The 14,170-nt window shown below is 39.0% G+C and overlaps 1 protein-coding gene across 1 annotated transcript in view; it reads left to right on the forward strand.

Moving 5' to 3' along the window:
* The window catches only part of SLCO4C1 (solute carrier organic anion transporter family member 4C1), a 67,236-nt gene extending 61,924 nt beyond the window's left edge, over nt 1-5,312 (forward strand). Inside the window, exons 12-13 of the mRNA XM_062211815.1 lie at nt 647-784; nt 2,888-5,312. Coding sequence (XP_062067799.1) covers nt 647-784; nt 2,888-3,033 — 284 coding nt within the window. The 3' untranslated portion in view covers nt 3,034-5,312. The remainder of the gene's footprint in view (nt 1-646; nt 785-2,887) is intronic.
* Nucleotides 5,313-14,170: the final 8,858 nt, after the last annotated feature.

Here is a 14,170-nt window from a genome sequence, read left to right on the forward strand (position 1 = left end):
GAGTAAGTGCACAGTGACTCCTGTTGTTGACTTAACAAATTGACACTCTTGTTTATGGCATCAGTAATCACCCTAGGCTATGGAAGCCTTTTGAGTTCACCGACTCTGATCATATTTAGACACGATTGTAGTCAAAGTGGAAGTTCTCTCCTACCTTCAGAGAAAGGTACCTCCTTCTTTGATGACCTGTTCTTTCCACTGGGATCTCTCTCACGGAGATCTTTCATTTAGGTCATTTTTTTTTTTTTTTTGACAGAGTGTCTTGGCTTTCCAAGTGCATGCTTTTTTTTCATCAGGAATAGTTTATTTTGATTTTTTGGAGGTGCAATAGCTAATTTCAAAGACACATTTTTTCATTATATTATAAATGCTAACAATATAGTTCTGTGAAAATACATTTTGAGTTGATTAGAAATATCAAAATATATCAATAACTATGTTAATGTACATGATGATAATTACATATAATTTTCTAAAAAATTCATCTATACTACAAGCCTTTCACTTGTACATGAATTAACTTGCTTATAGATACATGAATGCCTATTTTTATGTATATAAAATATATGTATAACCCTGTACATGAAAAATCTGTAAATATATATTGTAATCTTTACCAATATGTGTTCACCTATAATTCTTTTAGGCACAATACCTGGACCAATTATATTTGGTGTCACAATAGACAGCACATGTATTCTCTGGGATATTAATGAGTGTGGAATTAAAGGAGCTTGCTGGCTTTACAATAACATCAAGATGGCCCACATGCTAGTAGCCATAAGTAAGTGGTAACTTCTCAGTAACCTTGGAGTAAACTAGTGGCGTCAGCAACGACTTGGCATAGCTACTGTTCAGTCAATTCTGTTGGACAATCCTGAGGTCCAGATAGATGGAAGGCCCAGTCATCATAGCGTGTCAGGAGAGGCTTTGAATGGACCTTGCAAGCCTCAGTCTTCAATAGAAGAAAATACAATTTTCGCTTTCATTATACCACCTGTAGTTTAGTTTTCTTTTAACAGTGTCTCTTAAACTCTTTTGAAAACGATACCCTAAAGCCAAAAGGGAATTCTGAGAAACTCACTGGGGTGGTTGTCACCTGTGTGTCTGGGCTTTGGAAAACGCAGAGATGCAATAAGGAAGGATCCATTGCACTAAGGCACTTCTGAGAAACTTTCCTAGTATAGGTCAGCCATGAAGGTTAGCCTTTTTTCTCCTTTATAGTCTACAGTCTTGGTTAACAATAAATGAAAGTTAAGAATAAGGAAGTGAAGAGGAGCAACACATCTAGTTTGTAAAATAAACCTTTATAATTTCAAAAATAATCTGAGAAATTAGAGTATTAAAAATAGAAAATTCTGAAATCAACCATCATTTTCATTGCTGTTATTTTGACACATTTATCAAAATAAGCTTATTGCTCTTTATGTGTTAAAATCCCAGCTGAATTTATGACAGAAATAAAATATCCACTGAGGAAATAAATATATAAACTTTAAAAAGCAATGAAGGAATAAACACTGATGAGAACAGTCACAATTAATCTCCTCATCACTATTAGCTGCTTTCTTTAAGATTTAATTTTTATATTTATTTGAAAGGCAGAGTTGTGGAGAAAAGAGGAGATGCAGAGAGAGAGAGGGGTCTTTTTTCCTCTGATTCACTCCCCAAATGGCCGCAACAGCTGGGGCTGGGCAAGACTGAAATCAGAAGCTAGGAGCTTCTGTTGGGTCTTCCACGCAGGTGCAGGACCCAAGGATTTGGGCCATCCTCCACTGCTTTCCAAGGCACATTAGTAGGGAGCTGGATGGGAAGTGGAGCAACTGGATCTTGAACCAATGCTCATATGGGGTGCCAGCAATACAGGTGGAGGCTCAACCTGCTACAGCAGAACACTGGCCCTTAGCTGCTTTTATAAACCATTTTTTATTCCATGTGTTTATATTTATAATTTATTTAATTGCTTGTGCATATATTTTCTGGCCATATACATAATGCATTCTGCCTTTTCCTATTCTGTGATGAGTGAGAGAATTCACTCTCCTCCTCTAAAACATATACACCTTTAAATTTTCAAAAGCCAACCAACCAACCAACCAACCAAAAACCATTAACAGTTGTACTTGTGTCACTAACACTCCTATAAATCAAGTAATGCTTACATCAATGAGCAAGGCTGTTTTTCAAATAAACATTTTAAAATATTAATGAATAATTAAAAGCAAGAAGATACTGAAAAACTACACATGTCATTCATTTACAAGCTCTTATTAAATGCTTGTGTTATAGTTAGAACATTTTCTCTTCATGTAGCTGAGCTCAAAATCAAACCCAGTCAAGCTTGTGAATTTGAATGTTTTATATTTTTAGTTGATAATTGAGAGAAAATTGGGGTATTAAATGTGATATATTCTCTAGAGCTTTCCTTCTAAGAACTCCAAAGCCTTTTTAATTTCCAGAATTGTTTTTTATTGTAAACATGAAAAATTACGCAATTTATCAAGTTCAAGGGTGGTTTGAGCTATTTGGTTTTGTCATTGACATTTGTCTGCTTATAATTGTTGATAGATATATACTGTGTTGAAAGCAGAAATGGAACATGGATTTATTTAATCCTATATAACACTTTTTACAAGATCAGATGATCATGACTGACAATAGGATAATTGTTACCATGCATTTTTTATCATTTAGAAGGAAAATAAATACCATTTCATCAAATTGTGTATAAATATTTTATTTCTCCCTAATGTCTTAAAAATGTGGAGCATAAAATTAATGTTCCCAAAATTCTTCACTTTAAACTGGTGAGTTTCTATTCATGAATAATTTTTGTGTGAGGATATAAAGGCCTGATGTAAGGTTTTTTTTTTTTTTCAATATTTAGGTGTTACTTGCAAAATTATCACCATTTTCTTCAATGGACTTGCAGTCTTTTTGTATAAGCCGCCACCATCAGGCACAGATGTGCTGTTTCAGAACCAAAATGCAGTGGTAGTGGAACATGTCAGCAAAGCAGAAGATGAAGGGTGACACACGAGAAGACAACTCTATACACAGCTGGAAGATTGACTTCTATTTCCCAACACACACATTGCCATGGCAGCATTATCTACCCAGGGTGGACTGACACACTTAAGAATTCACGTTGTGTAATTGAATGTGTTTTTATGTATATATGAGGACTCGTTTGTTTTTGTTTTACTGCAAGAGACAGTTTGGTGCCTTCAAACCCCACCAAAAGCCTGGAAACAAACATATTTGTTTAATTCCCTTGGCTACATGTGGAATCCCCAATTGTTAACAAGACAAATTGCCAATACTCAGTTTACATTCAGATGCTTTTGTTTCTTTTACAATTTGTTTTAATTTTTATTGCCAGTAGTTTGGATTTATTTAGAAAATTTATGATTCAACAATTGTTACTAACCAAATTTATGTGATGATTTCTAGGAATTATTATTGAATACCCATGAATTTGAAACCAATTTTATAATCAGGGATCTTAAAAAAGCGCATGGAAGATGAATGTTATGAATAAAGTATGCACAGATTTCAAAGTCTTTTTGCACCAAAACAAGCGTCTTTTAACTTTGTTTTTCCATGAACTTTTTGAGGCCCCTTCATACACTAGTCAGGCCTTTGTTTATCACAGCAAGTTATTGAATTATTGGAATTTAAGTTAGTTATCTTTGTATCCTTATCTATAGTGAAAACAGAAATATCAGCATTTTATATACAAACTTTCAGTTTATCTCAGGGATTCCAGGAGGTAATTTATTGATTTTGCTGATCTTCAATGTTTAACTCTTATTCTGTGATAGTATTATTCAATTACATACATTCCAGTGGAAATTACCAGCTTCAGTAAAAACCAGTGCCAATTAGACAGGGGAAGACTTCTTAATGAACTACTGATCAATGTTTACATACTCAGTACTTTGATTTTTCTTGTTTTAAAAAGCCATCTCCTAGCACATTACTTGTAGCAACTAACGTAGTGCTTTGCATGCGCAGGCATGTGTGTAATATTATTTGATGAAAACATTAAAGCCTATTCTTTAACTGATAGATGTATCTGAAGCTTGAAATATTTCACAAACCTGAAAACATTATATCTTCACTCTAGTCGTTCAGGTCAGACTTACGCCAGTTCAGAACATGGCAGAAGTAGACCAATGAATGTCAACAAAAATAATTTCTATCTTGATTAGGATTTTACTAATTAAGAAATGTGTCAACACTCAAACTCAGAGATGATTGCATTTGGAGTTTTCATAAAATAAACGTTGCTCAACTGATAAGATTCATTATCAGATTTCACCTATGTTATTTTTTGAAGCAGTGTTACATATGCACTCTAACCAGGAGAACACAAACTGAGAATGAAGATGTGGGTAACCAGAATTATAAGCACTCGAAATTTGCAGAATTTAAGAGGTTATTTAGGGGTGATCTTTGGTCAATGATGAGTCAACCAGATGAGTCTGTAAACCAAAATTAAAAGGGAAGGAATGAGTCAGGAGCTAGCCAAGGAAGCACATCTTTGTATTAGAAGAGAGAAACCATCAGTGAGTCAGAAATCTAAAAGACCTACTGACACCCAGCACATGGAAGTACCAAAATTCAAAACCATATAGGTAGCACATATTGGGGAAACAAGAAATAAAGCAACCAAAGGTAAACTTTTAGACAGGGGACTATAGATACGTGATACCTCGATTGAGAACCTCCTCTTCAGCCAGCCAGACACTGTTACAGTGCTTGTTCTTGTTGGAGCCAAGCTGATGGAGACTTGGCATTTTATGTGTCCTGTATGTGGGGACAGAGTTGAATGGAAGAATTTCATAGCTGTTAGGTAATCACAGATCTGAAGGAACTCACTGATAGAGATGTGGAATGAGTATAAGTGAGGACACAGAATAGCTGCAAAAACCGTGTAGTCTAGGAGCATTTCCTTTAGAGAGAAGAAAAGCAATCACTCCATACATAGAAATAATTTGATAAACAGGGCACTACATGGTTGGTATTCATACAGTTTCTTGGTGATCAAGGGCAACTCTGTATACTCAGTTTTATAAAATGATGCAGGGTTTTGTTTATTTTTTACAAACTTAAATGAAAATGGTTAAAGAGAACCAATGATTTTGACACTTGGGAGCTGGACTCTTTCATTTATGATATGCATATTTTGAAAGAATACCTCCTTTCACAGGTGATACACACACTACTATGATTATAATCATTGCTAGTACTGTTAGATTCACCTATATTATATGGGTTGGCTTGTTACTTCAAGAAAAAATTTTTCATGATACATGTTTTTCACAATTTATACTGATTCTGAAATAAAATTGAACTTATTCATTGACCAGTTATGATTTTGTACATAATTAAATATATGTCTTAAAACTTTTAATGTTTGTGTGTCCTTGGTTGTAGAAAATGTAAATGGAAAACTTTATACATGGAACAAATTGTACATAATTGACTCTACTATGTAAATTGAAGGAAAGCATAAATAAAAATTTTAGATCTATTTTCCTTCAGGATTTTCTATTGTAAACAATTATGCAAAATAAATTTACATACATTTCATTAAATCAGAATGCTTGTATAAGGTTGTTTTAAGTGTTTGACCTTATTAAATGGCATAGATTTTGAAATCTGGGTTTTCTCTGTGAATATAAGCATTTTTTATGGATGGTAAAGGGAGACCAATGTACTTCTCAGTTTAGTGACCATAATTCAATTCCATGATTTCTGGTGTCTCAAATGATGTATTTGTTACAATGAGAACCACATTCCTGAGGCCAGAGATGTGGCGAAGTGGGTAAAACAGCTGCCTGCAGTGCTGACATCCCATATGGGTGCTGGTTTGAGTCCCTGCTGCTCCGCTTTCAATACAGCTCTCTGCTATGGCCTGAGAAAGCAGTAGAAAATGGCCCAAGTGCTTGGGCCCCTGCACTCGCTTGGGAAACCCAGAAGAAGCTCCTGGCTCCTGGCTTCAAATCAGCTCAGTTCTGGCCATTGAGGCCATCTAGGGAGTGAACAAGCAGATGGAAGACCTCTCTCTCCCTTGCTCTCTCTCTCTCTCTCTTTCCTCTCCCTCCACTCCCTCTCTCTGCCTCTCTGTAACTCTGCCTTTCAAACAAGTAAAAATAAATCTTAAATAAAAAGAAATGCAATTTAAAAATTAAGAGAGCACTACTTGGTGCTTGAAGTACATTGGTGATGTACTTCAGCGATAATATGTATGGAGCCCTACAGGATATTTCACAGACAGATCCTGGAGTAGTAGGATTGTACTCATGGCCTCAGGCAGTGATGGAAATGTGAGAAATCTTGGTAAGGGACATGGGGTTGACACCAAGTTGAGGTGTCAGATACCCTGACGTGTTCTGCAGCCATATACATATATTTAATGATTTATTTATTTGAAAGGTTGAGTTACAGAAAGAGGGAGAAAGAGAGCGAGAGAGAGGGAGACAGATCTTTTATTTGCTGGTTCTCTTCCTGAATGGCCACAATGCTCAAGGATGGGCCTATCTGAGGCCAGGACCCAGGACCCAGGAGCTTTTGGGTCTCCCACATGGGTGCAGGGGCCCAAGCACTTGGGCCATCCTCTGCTGCTTTCCCCGGTGCATTAGCAAGAAGTTGGATGGGAAGTGGAGCAACAGGGACTTGAACCAGTGCCCATATGGGATGCTGGCACCGCAGGTGGCAGCTTTACCTGCTATGCCACATTGCCAACCCCTGCAGCTATATTTTTTAAAGGTTTATTTATGTATTTGATAGGCAGAGAGAGAGAGGGAGCTTAATATCTTCTTTCACTCCCCAAATGGCTGCAATGTTCGGAGCTGTGCCAATTTGAATCCAGGAGCCCGGAACGTCATCTGGGTCTCCCACATAGGTGACTGAGGCTCAAACTTTTGGGCCATCTTTTGCTGATTTCCCAGGAACTTTAGCAGGGAGCTGGATCTGAAGTGGAGCGACTGGCTTTCCAGCCTGCACCCATCCAGGATGCTGGTGTTTCAGGCAGGCGATTAACCCACTGTACCACAAGGACAGTCCCTGCAGCTCCTTCTTGAGATCTTTCAGATGATCTGCCCAGCAGCAGAACTTGCTGCTCTCTTTGCCAGCTGTCAGCAAAGCCAGGGCCTTCCTGGAGAGAAGGGGAAAGTAAGCACAACATCAGACGTGCCTGAATTTGATTCCTTCTCTTGCCTTTGAGCATCTTGCTTTTGTCATCACTGGGTTAAATCAGCCAGTTATTAGCTTTCCTTTTGTATGAGTAAATGTTGTACTGACAGTGCTGTCTGTCCTTGACAGGTGATTTGAAGGTCTGGAAATCTTAAGATGCAAGAATTTGTTGAGTCACACTTCCTGTGCTAACACTTTCCAAAAGCCTCTAACAAAGATCAAGTAATTCTAGGGAAAATGACGTAGCTGTCAGTTACTGGTTACCTACGTGGTCTGAGGAAATGTGCTAGAGGCAGTAAACATTTTACGCTTACACGTAAGACAACTGAAACTCAGGGAAATTGTTTTCAAAGTGGAAAACCACTGTCAGTACTAACACTTGAGTCTAGGTTCCTGTGGCCCCAAATCTCAGGCTTTGTCTTTCTGCACTAAAATATTCTGAGGCTAACTTCATAAATTAAAAACAAATCCACAACTTTTACTTTAAAAAATTAGAAAGATTTATTTATTTTAATGGCAGAGTGACAGAATGGGAGATTTTCCATCTGTGGATTCACCCCCAAATGGCCACAACAGAGAGGGCTGGGCCAGCTTGAAGCCAGGAGCCTGGAACAGCATTTGGGTCTCCCATGTGGGTTGCAGAGACCTAAGCATACGGGCCATCTTCCACTGCTTTTCCAGGCACTTTAACAGGGAGCTGGATCAGAAGAGCAGGTGGGACTCAAACTGGGGCTCTCATATGGGATGCCGGTAGCTTAACCTGCTGCATGCAGTACATGCTGACCCAAATCCACAACTTTTAGAAATGAGAATTCAATAATATTTTTTTAAATGTGACATTTTACTAAATAATCAAACCAATCTTAGGCAGTTTTAAAAATGAAATAGTGTCAGGGGCCGGCAGTGTGGCATAGGGAGTTAAGCCACCGCCTGCAGTGCCGGCATCCCATATGGGCACCAGTTCGAGTCCCAGCTATTCCACTTCCGATCCAGCTCTCTGCTATGGCTTGGGAAAGCAGTGGAAGATGGACCAAGTCCTTGGGCCCCTTCACCCACGTGGGAGACCCAGAAGCTCCTGGTTCCCAGCTTCAGATCGGCGTAGCTCTGGCTGTTGTGGCTTATTGGGGTGAACCAGCAGACGGAAGATCTCTCTCTCTCCCTGTGCCTCTCCTTCTCTCCTTGTGTAACTCTGACTTTCAAATAAATAAATCTAAAAAAAAAAAAAAAAGAAGAAGAAGAAGAAGAAGTGTCAAGGAAAAGTGTTTCTTTCCAGACTTGCAATTTCCATGTAACCAGCAGGTGGCAGTGTTGCTTTACTAGCACAGAAAAGGTGCTTTGTTTTCTGAACCTCTGTGTTCTTGATGGAGGCCTATTCTGGCCTCCTGCAAAAATTACATTTGCATTTTCTCATTATCATTGTTCCTATTCTTCTACTAATTTTGCTGGAATTCTTTTCTCAATGCAGATTATTGCAAACATTTCTCGTTAGAAGAGAAATGATAATGAGAACTATTTTGTGAATGCAGCTTTCTTTTCTATTTTGGGAATAAAATGAGAGATATTTGTTATCTCACAGGTTTTACTTACAGATATTGGCCAAGAGTGAATTTTTGATACTGTTCTATAGCTTATCTTAAAATACCAAAAAGAATTGTCAAGAACAAAGTATCAAGAAATGACAAATCTCAAAATCTTCTCCAGGTTGTCTTTCCACTGGCAAGGATGAAGACTTTCTACTAAAAATATTGGCATTTATTATTGACATTTTCTCCAATAAATGTCTATAATACCTTTTCAGAGTAATTTTTAATTTTATTTACTTAATTTATTTGAAAGGGAGAGAGAGAGAGATACACAAAGAGAAAGAGAGGAAGGGGGGAGGGAAGGGGGAGAGAGAGAGAAGGGGAGAGAGAATCTTCCATCCACTAGATCACTCTCCAAATGCCTGCAATATCTGAGTGAGTCTGAGCCAATCTGAAGCCAGGAGCCAGGAGCTCCATCCAAGTCTTCCACATGGACTCAGATACTAGAGCCATCGTCTACTGGGTACATACTAGCAAGAAGCTGGGTCAGAAAGGGCGATGGGACTCAACCCCAGGCACTCTGATGGGATGTGGGTGCCCCATCGTGGAGCAGACATCTCGAGTTCCCGAGTGTCTGCTCACTTCATTCTGCATAGCTGATGCTGCTTTTTCACATTAGAGGGAATACAGAGATTACTAAGCAGTCTTTTGAAAGGTAAACCATCAAGTCCCCTGAACTTCCTGATCTTCTTCTGAAGGACCCAAAGCTGGCGGGATCCTTGGTAGCACCCTGGGGACCCAGAAATTCAGACTCCGGACACCGGAGATGCAAACAGCAAGAGGTGGTTTATTTACATTTTGCGCAAAACGGACCCCTCCCTCCTGAGAGAGTGAGGTACTGGACGAGGGTTACAGGCAGTATTTAAAGGCAAAAACCACAAAATTATCTTAAGCAAGTGAATACAAAGGGGAAGGGGGTTTTTGTTTACAGTAATTTCACTTATCTTAGTATACAGCAGTTCTACTTATCTCAGTACACATCAGTTTTACTTATCTTAACCATTGCACAAGGGGGGTTTCCAAACTGCTATTCCCTGTTATCTGCTAAGTTGCAGTTTCCCAGAAACTGACCTTTCTTGAAACTTTCTAACTGACCTTTCTTGAAACTTCCTAGTTTTTTTTAGCAGGTTAGTCTGGTAAATTTTCACAAGTCCTTCACTTCCTTGGAATGTTGCTCAATTCATTTCTGTATTTTTTAAAGTTTTATTTGTTTATTTGAAAGAGTTACAGAGAGGCAAAGAGAGAGAGAGAGAGAGAGAGAGAGAGAGAGAGAGAGAGAGAGTTCTTCCATCCACTGGTTCACTCCCCAGATGGCAGAAACAGTCAGAAATGGGTGGATCCAAAGCTAGGAGCCAGGACCTTTTTCTGGGTTTCCCACATGGGTGCAGGGGTCCAAGGACTTGGGCCATCTTCTACTGCTTTCCCAGGCCATAGCAGAGAGGGAGGAGGAGCAGCCGGTGTCCATATGGGATGCTGGCACTGTAGGGGGCAGCTTTACTGGTTACAGCACAGCAGCAAACCCTGCCCCCCATATGCTCTCTAGGAAATATTTTTTTTTCTGCTCCCTCTTCCATCTGCCTCCTATTTGAAGTGTTCAAGATTCTCCCTTTTTTGTAGAAAATGCTCCCTCTCCCGCCTGCTTTCCAAATGCCCAGATCAAACTGCAATGCCGGCCTATAACCAGGTTTGGTGGACTTCTCCCTTTGGTTGACTGGCTCTGTTTGTCAGCAGTTAAATTCACAGCCTAATCCACCCCCACTCTGTGCTGTCTTCCCTCTACTGTTTTCTGCATTTTGACTAATGGCAGTGCCCTATGATCCAGGCTCCTTCTGAGCCCATCCACAGTACCTACCTCAACAACAGATAGTAAACCGGCACCAACTATCACATAGAAGGACTATAATTGCAAGGAAAGGATAGCATATAAACATCATTTAAAATCTCTTCATTGTTGGTTTTTACTATGTCAAAGCAAAATACAATGAATGCCATAACTATATATGGACTATATGCTTTTGGCCATTATCAAGAAACTTAATTAAGGAAAAAAAAATGAAGAGTGACAAAATACTTAATACCATTTCTTATTTTAAAATGTTATTTGATAAATGTATGCTAATTTAATAATCTCAAATTTAAATCACTGATATAAACAAGGATATAGAAATGCTTTTTTCTTGGAATCTTACTTTCTAGTTTCACAAAACACAGCTCATAGCCCAGAAAAGGCTATGGAAGGAAGTTGATGGTTTTGAATATTTTTAAATACTTTTGTCAGGCACTTGGATGTCAAAGTAAAAATTGCGTTAGACAAAGTTTACCTGGTAAGAAAGCTTTATTTAAGGCTATTGCATTAGGGAGAGACTCCAGAACCCAGTCTGAACTCAGTTGCACTGAAGCAAAAGGCAGTAGGAAGTGAACTGAGAGGGAGATTAGAGGTATCTGTGTTTTTCAGGCCTCTTTACCCAAAGGAAAGTAAACTCCCCCTTATCTTTAGGACAGGAGGTGGTTTTACAACCTGGAGGAAGGAGCTCACTGATGTTGGAATCCTGCCTTACCACAGAAACTGGGCTGCTCTCTTTCAGGGAGATTCTATTTCAAAGGAATGGCTCAGGGGTTTTGAGAAAGACATTCTTGGGCCATCAAACCTGTAAGAGGCTTTTAAAAATATTTGCATCTCAAAGGTGCAGTGAAAGGATGGATAATACAAGTTGCCTGTAAGGAAAGGGAGAGGAGGTCCCAGGTTGAGTTAGGCCTAGGGAAATGGAAGGCTGGGTTGGCCAGGGGGATGTGATTTCCCAGACTCCGTTTCGATTTGTCCTGGAGGCTTTCTTAGCACGTTCGGTACTGTGGTTGCTTCGTATTTGATTTCGCTCTCAGAGACCCAGTAACACAAAAAGCCTTCTTAAATTTTAGTCTGACTTCACCCATTATTTTTTAATTAAATCGCACGTCTGTCATTGGATTTGTGGTTTTAATCAAATGAGTATAACAGAACAATTAGTAGCTAGATACTGAAACAGGAAGCCACAGTGTCCTCAACAGACATTGATCCTATTTTTAGGCTTTTAAATTCTAATGTAAGAAGAGTGCTCATAGAAGACGGCTGTGAAGAGAGCAGGCTGCGATAACAAGGCTCCCACGCAGGAAAGCTAATTACCAATGGTGAATTGTTTGAATGTGGGCCAATAAGAGATTGGGGAGTAAGCATATTAAAGCCACTATAATAGAAGACATGAAATGAGACAAAAGAAATGAGGGATGGAATTGTAATGCAAGGGAGGGAAGTCATACAGGAGATTAAGAAAATTACACGGCTATTGTATTTTATTTCTGCTAAGGTAAATGGCCCTCTTTGGCAATGGCTCATGAATCAAGTTTTTTTTTGTTTTTTTTTTAAGTGAATTTGGACACATACAACGGTTGATGGCATGCAAGCTAACTGCTTTTTGCTTTCCTGTGTTTTTTTGCACCTTTATGGCTTGCATAATTAGCTATATTGCGGATGTACAATCTGTACATGAAACCCCAATGAATGGAAATGGAATAAGCTATACTTAGCTAGCTGAAGGTGGGACTTTTGACGTCATGTCTTCCCCATCAGTCACACAACTGGTAGATTTACACATGAATAACTGTTTAGTGGTGAAGGGATGTGTTCTTGGAGCACTTTGTCAATTTTCAGTGAATTTCTAACTGTAGCTGGGTGTCATGGTCCTCTGTTAGGTGAATATTTTAATTTTGGTATAAAGTTTTTTAAATTAATTTATTCTTATGCAAACATAAATATGAAAAATATGTGTCATTATTTCCATGACAATAAAGCAGTGGGCCTTGGGTTTGGTGAGAGGAAAGGAAATCAAAGTTGGGCGCCATCTTGGATCTTGGTTCTTTCTTCCTACATAAAAAGATTGTCATAGGACCCTGGTCATTCTAATGAATATGCACTTAATTCTCAGAGGATAGGAGATGAAATAACTTTCTAAAATTATAGTGAAGAAAAGAGACACACACAGAGGTGAGTTTACAGAGTCCATTGATGAGTGCAATAGTTTTGTAGATAGCTATTGGCTGAGAGTTTCCCAGACTGCCCCAGTTCTCAGAAAACTTGGTGTCTCAGTACTTTTTCATAGCATATATAGAAGCAAACAGAAGTCTAACATTTATGTTTATTAACCATCTATTAACAAAAGTAATTTTGCAGTTTATCATTTGAAAAAACAATAAACATGCATTTAAAAATACACTTTGATTCTTAAAGAAACACAATTGGCAATGTGTGCACCCGTTGGACATTGTACAATGCCTGAAAACCTTGGAAACAGATTGAATACTGCCTAGTTCCTTTCCAATTCCACGTTGATTTTCACAGGTAATTGCTTTTTATGATAGTGGTGGCTGAAAATTCAGTGTGGTAGAGACATACCATCTATATATATATATATATATATATATATGTATATATATATATATTTACTTATTTATTTGAAAGTCAGAGTTACACAGAGAGAGGAGAGGCAGAGAGAGAGGTCTTCCATCCAATGGTTCACTCCCCAGTTGGCTGAAACAACCAGAGCTGTGCCGATCTGAAGCCAGGAGCCAGGAGCTTCTTTCGGGTCTCCCATGCAGGTGCAGGGTCCCAAGGACTTGGGCCATCTTCTACTGCTTTCTCAGGCCATAGCAGAGAGCTGGATTGGAAGTGGAGCAGCCAGGTCTTGAACTGGCACCCATATGGGATGCTGGCACTGCAGGCCAGGGCGTTAACATGCTGCGCCACAGTGCCGGCCCCAAAACATATCTTAAGGAATAGAGTGCAATCAAATATTAAAACTCTAAATTCCCCAATCTTCCAGGTAACAAGTCTAACTATATTTTCTGGCAAAAAAAAAAAAAAAAAAAATCGAGTGTCCTCTAAGTTCCTTTTAGTCTGTTAGGGCACACTGGGTATGTAAGGGCAAATGCAAATTAAAAATAAGAGGTTCAGGTCTTCCTATGGAAAATAAAGAAAGAGATTTCTCCTCTTGCTTTTCTTAAAGCACTTATTTTAGAAAATCTGCAGTTGTAACTTCTCTCCATCTCTTTGAAATACATGCAAATATTTTGCAAAGCTAAATGAGCTTCTTGCTGACTCATTGACCCAGGAATATCTTTCTCAAAGCCCTGGGAACCAACTGTTTTAAATGTAATAATGTGAAGGGGGGTGTTTGGCCTGCTGGTTAAGATGTTCACCTCCCATATCAGAGTGCCAGGGTTTGCGTCCTGACCCTGGCTTCTGAGCCCAGCTTCCTGCTAATGCAGACCATGGGAGGCAGCAGTGATGTCCCTGCCGCAACTAAGTTCACAGCCTCTGCTTGGGCCTGGCCCAGCTCTAGATGTTTGCAGGC

The sequence above is a fragment of the Lepus europaeus genome, chromosome 15 (genome assembly GCF_033115175.1).
Source record: "Lepus europaeus isolate LE1 chromosome 15, mLepTim1.pri, whole genome shotgun sequence".
Taxonomy (NCBI): domain Eukaryota; kingdom Metazoa; phylum Chordata; class Mammalia; order Lagomorpha; family Leporidae; genus Lepus; species Lepus europaeus.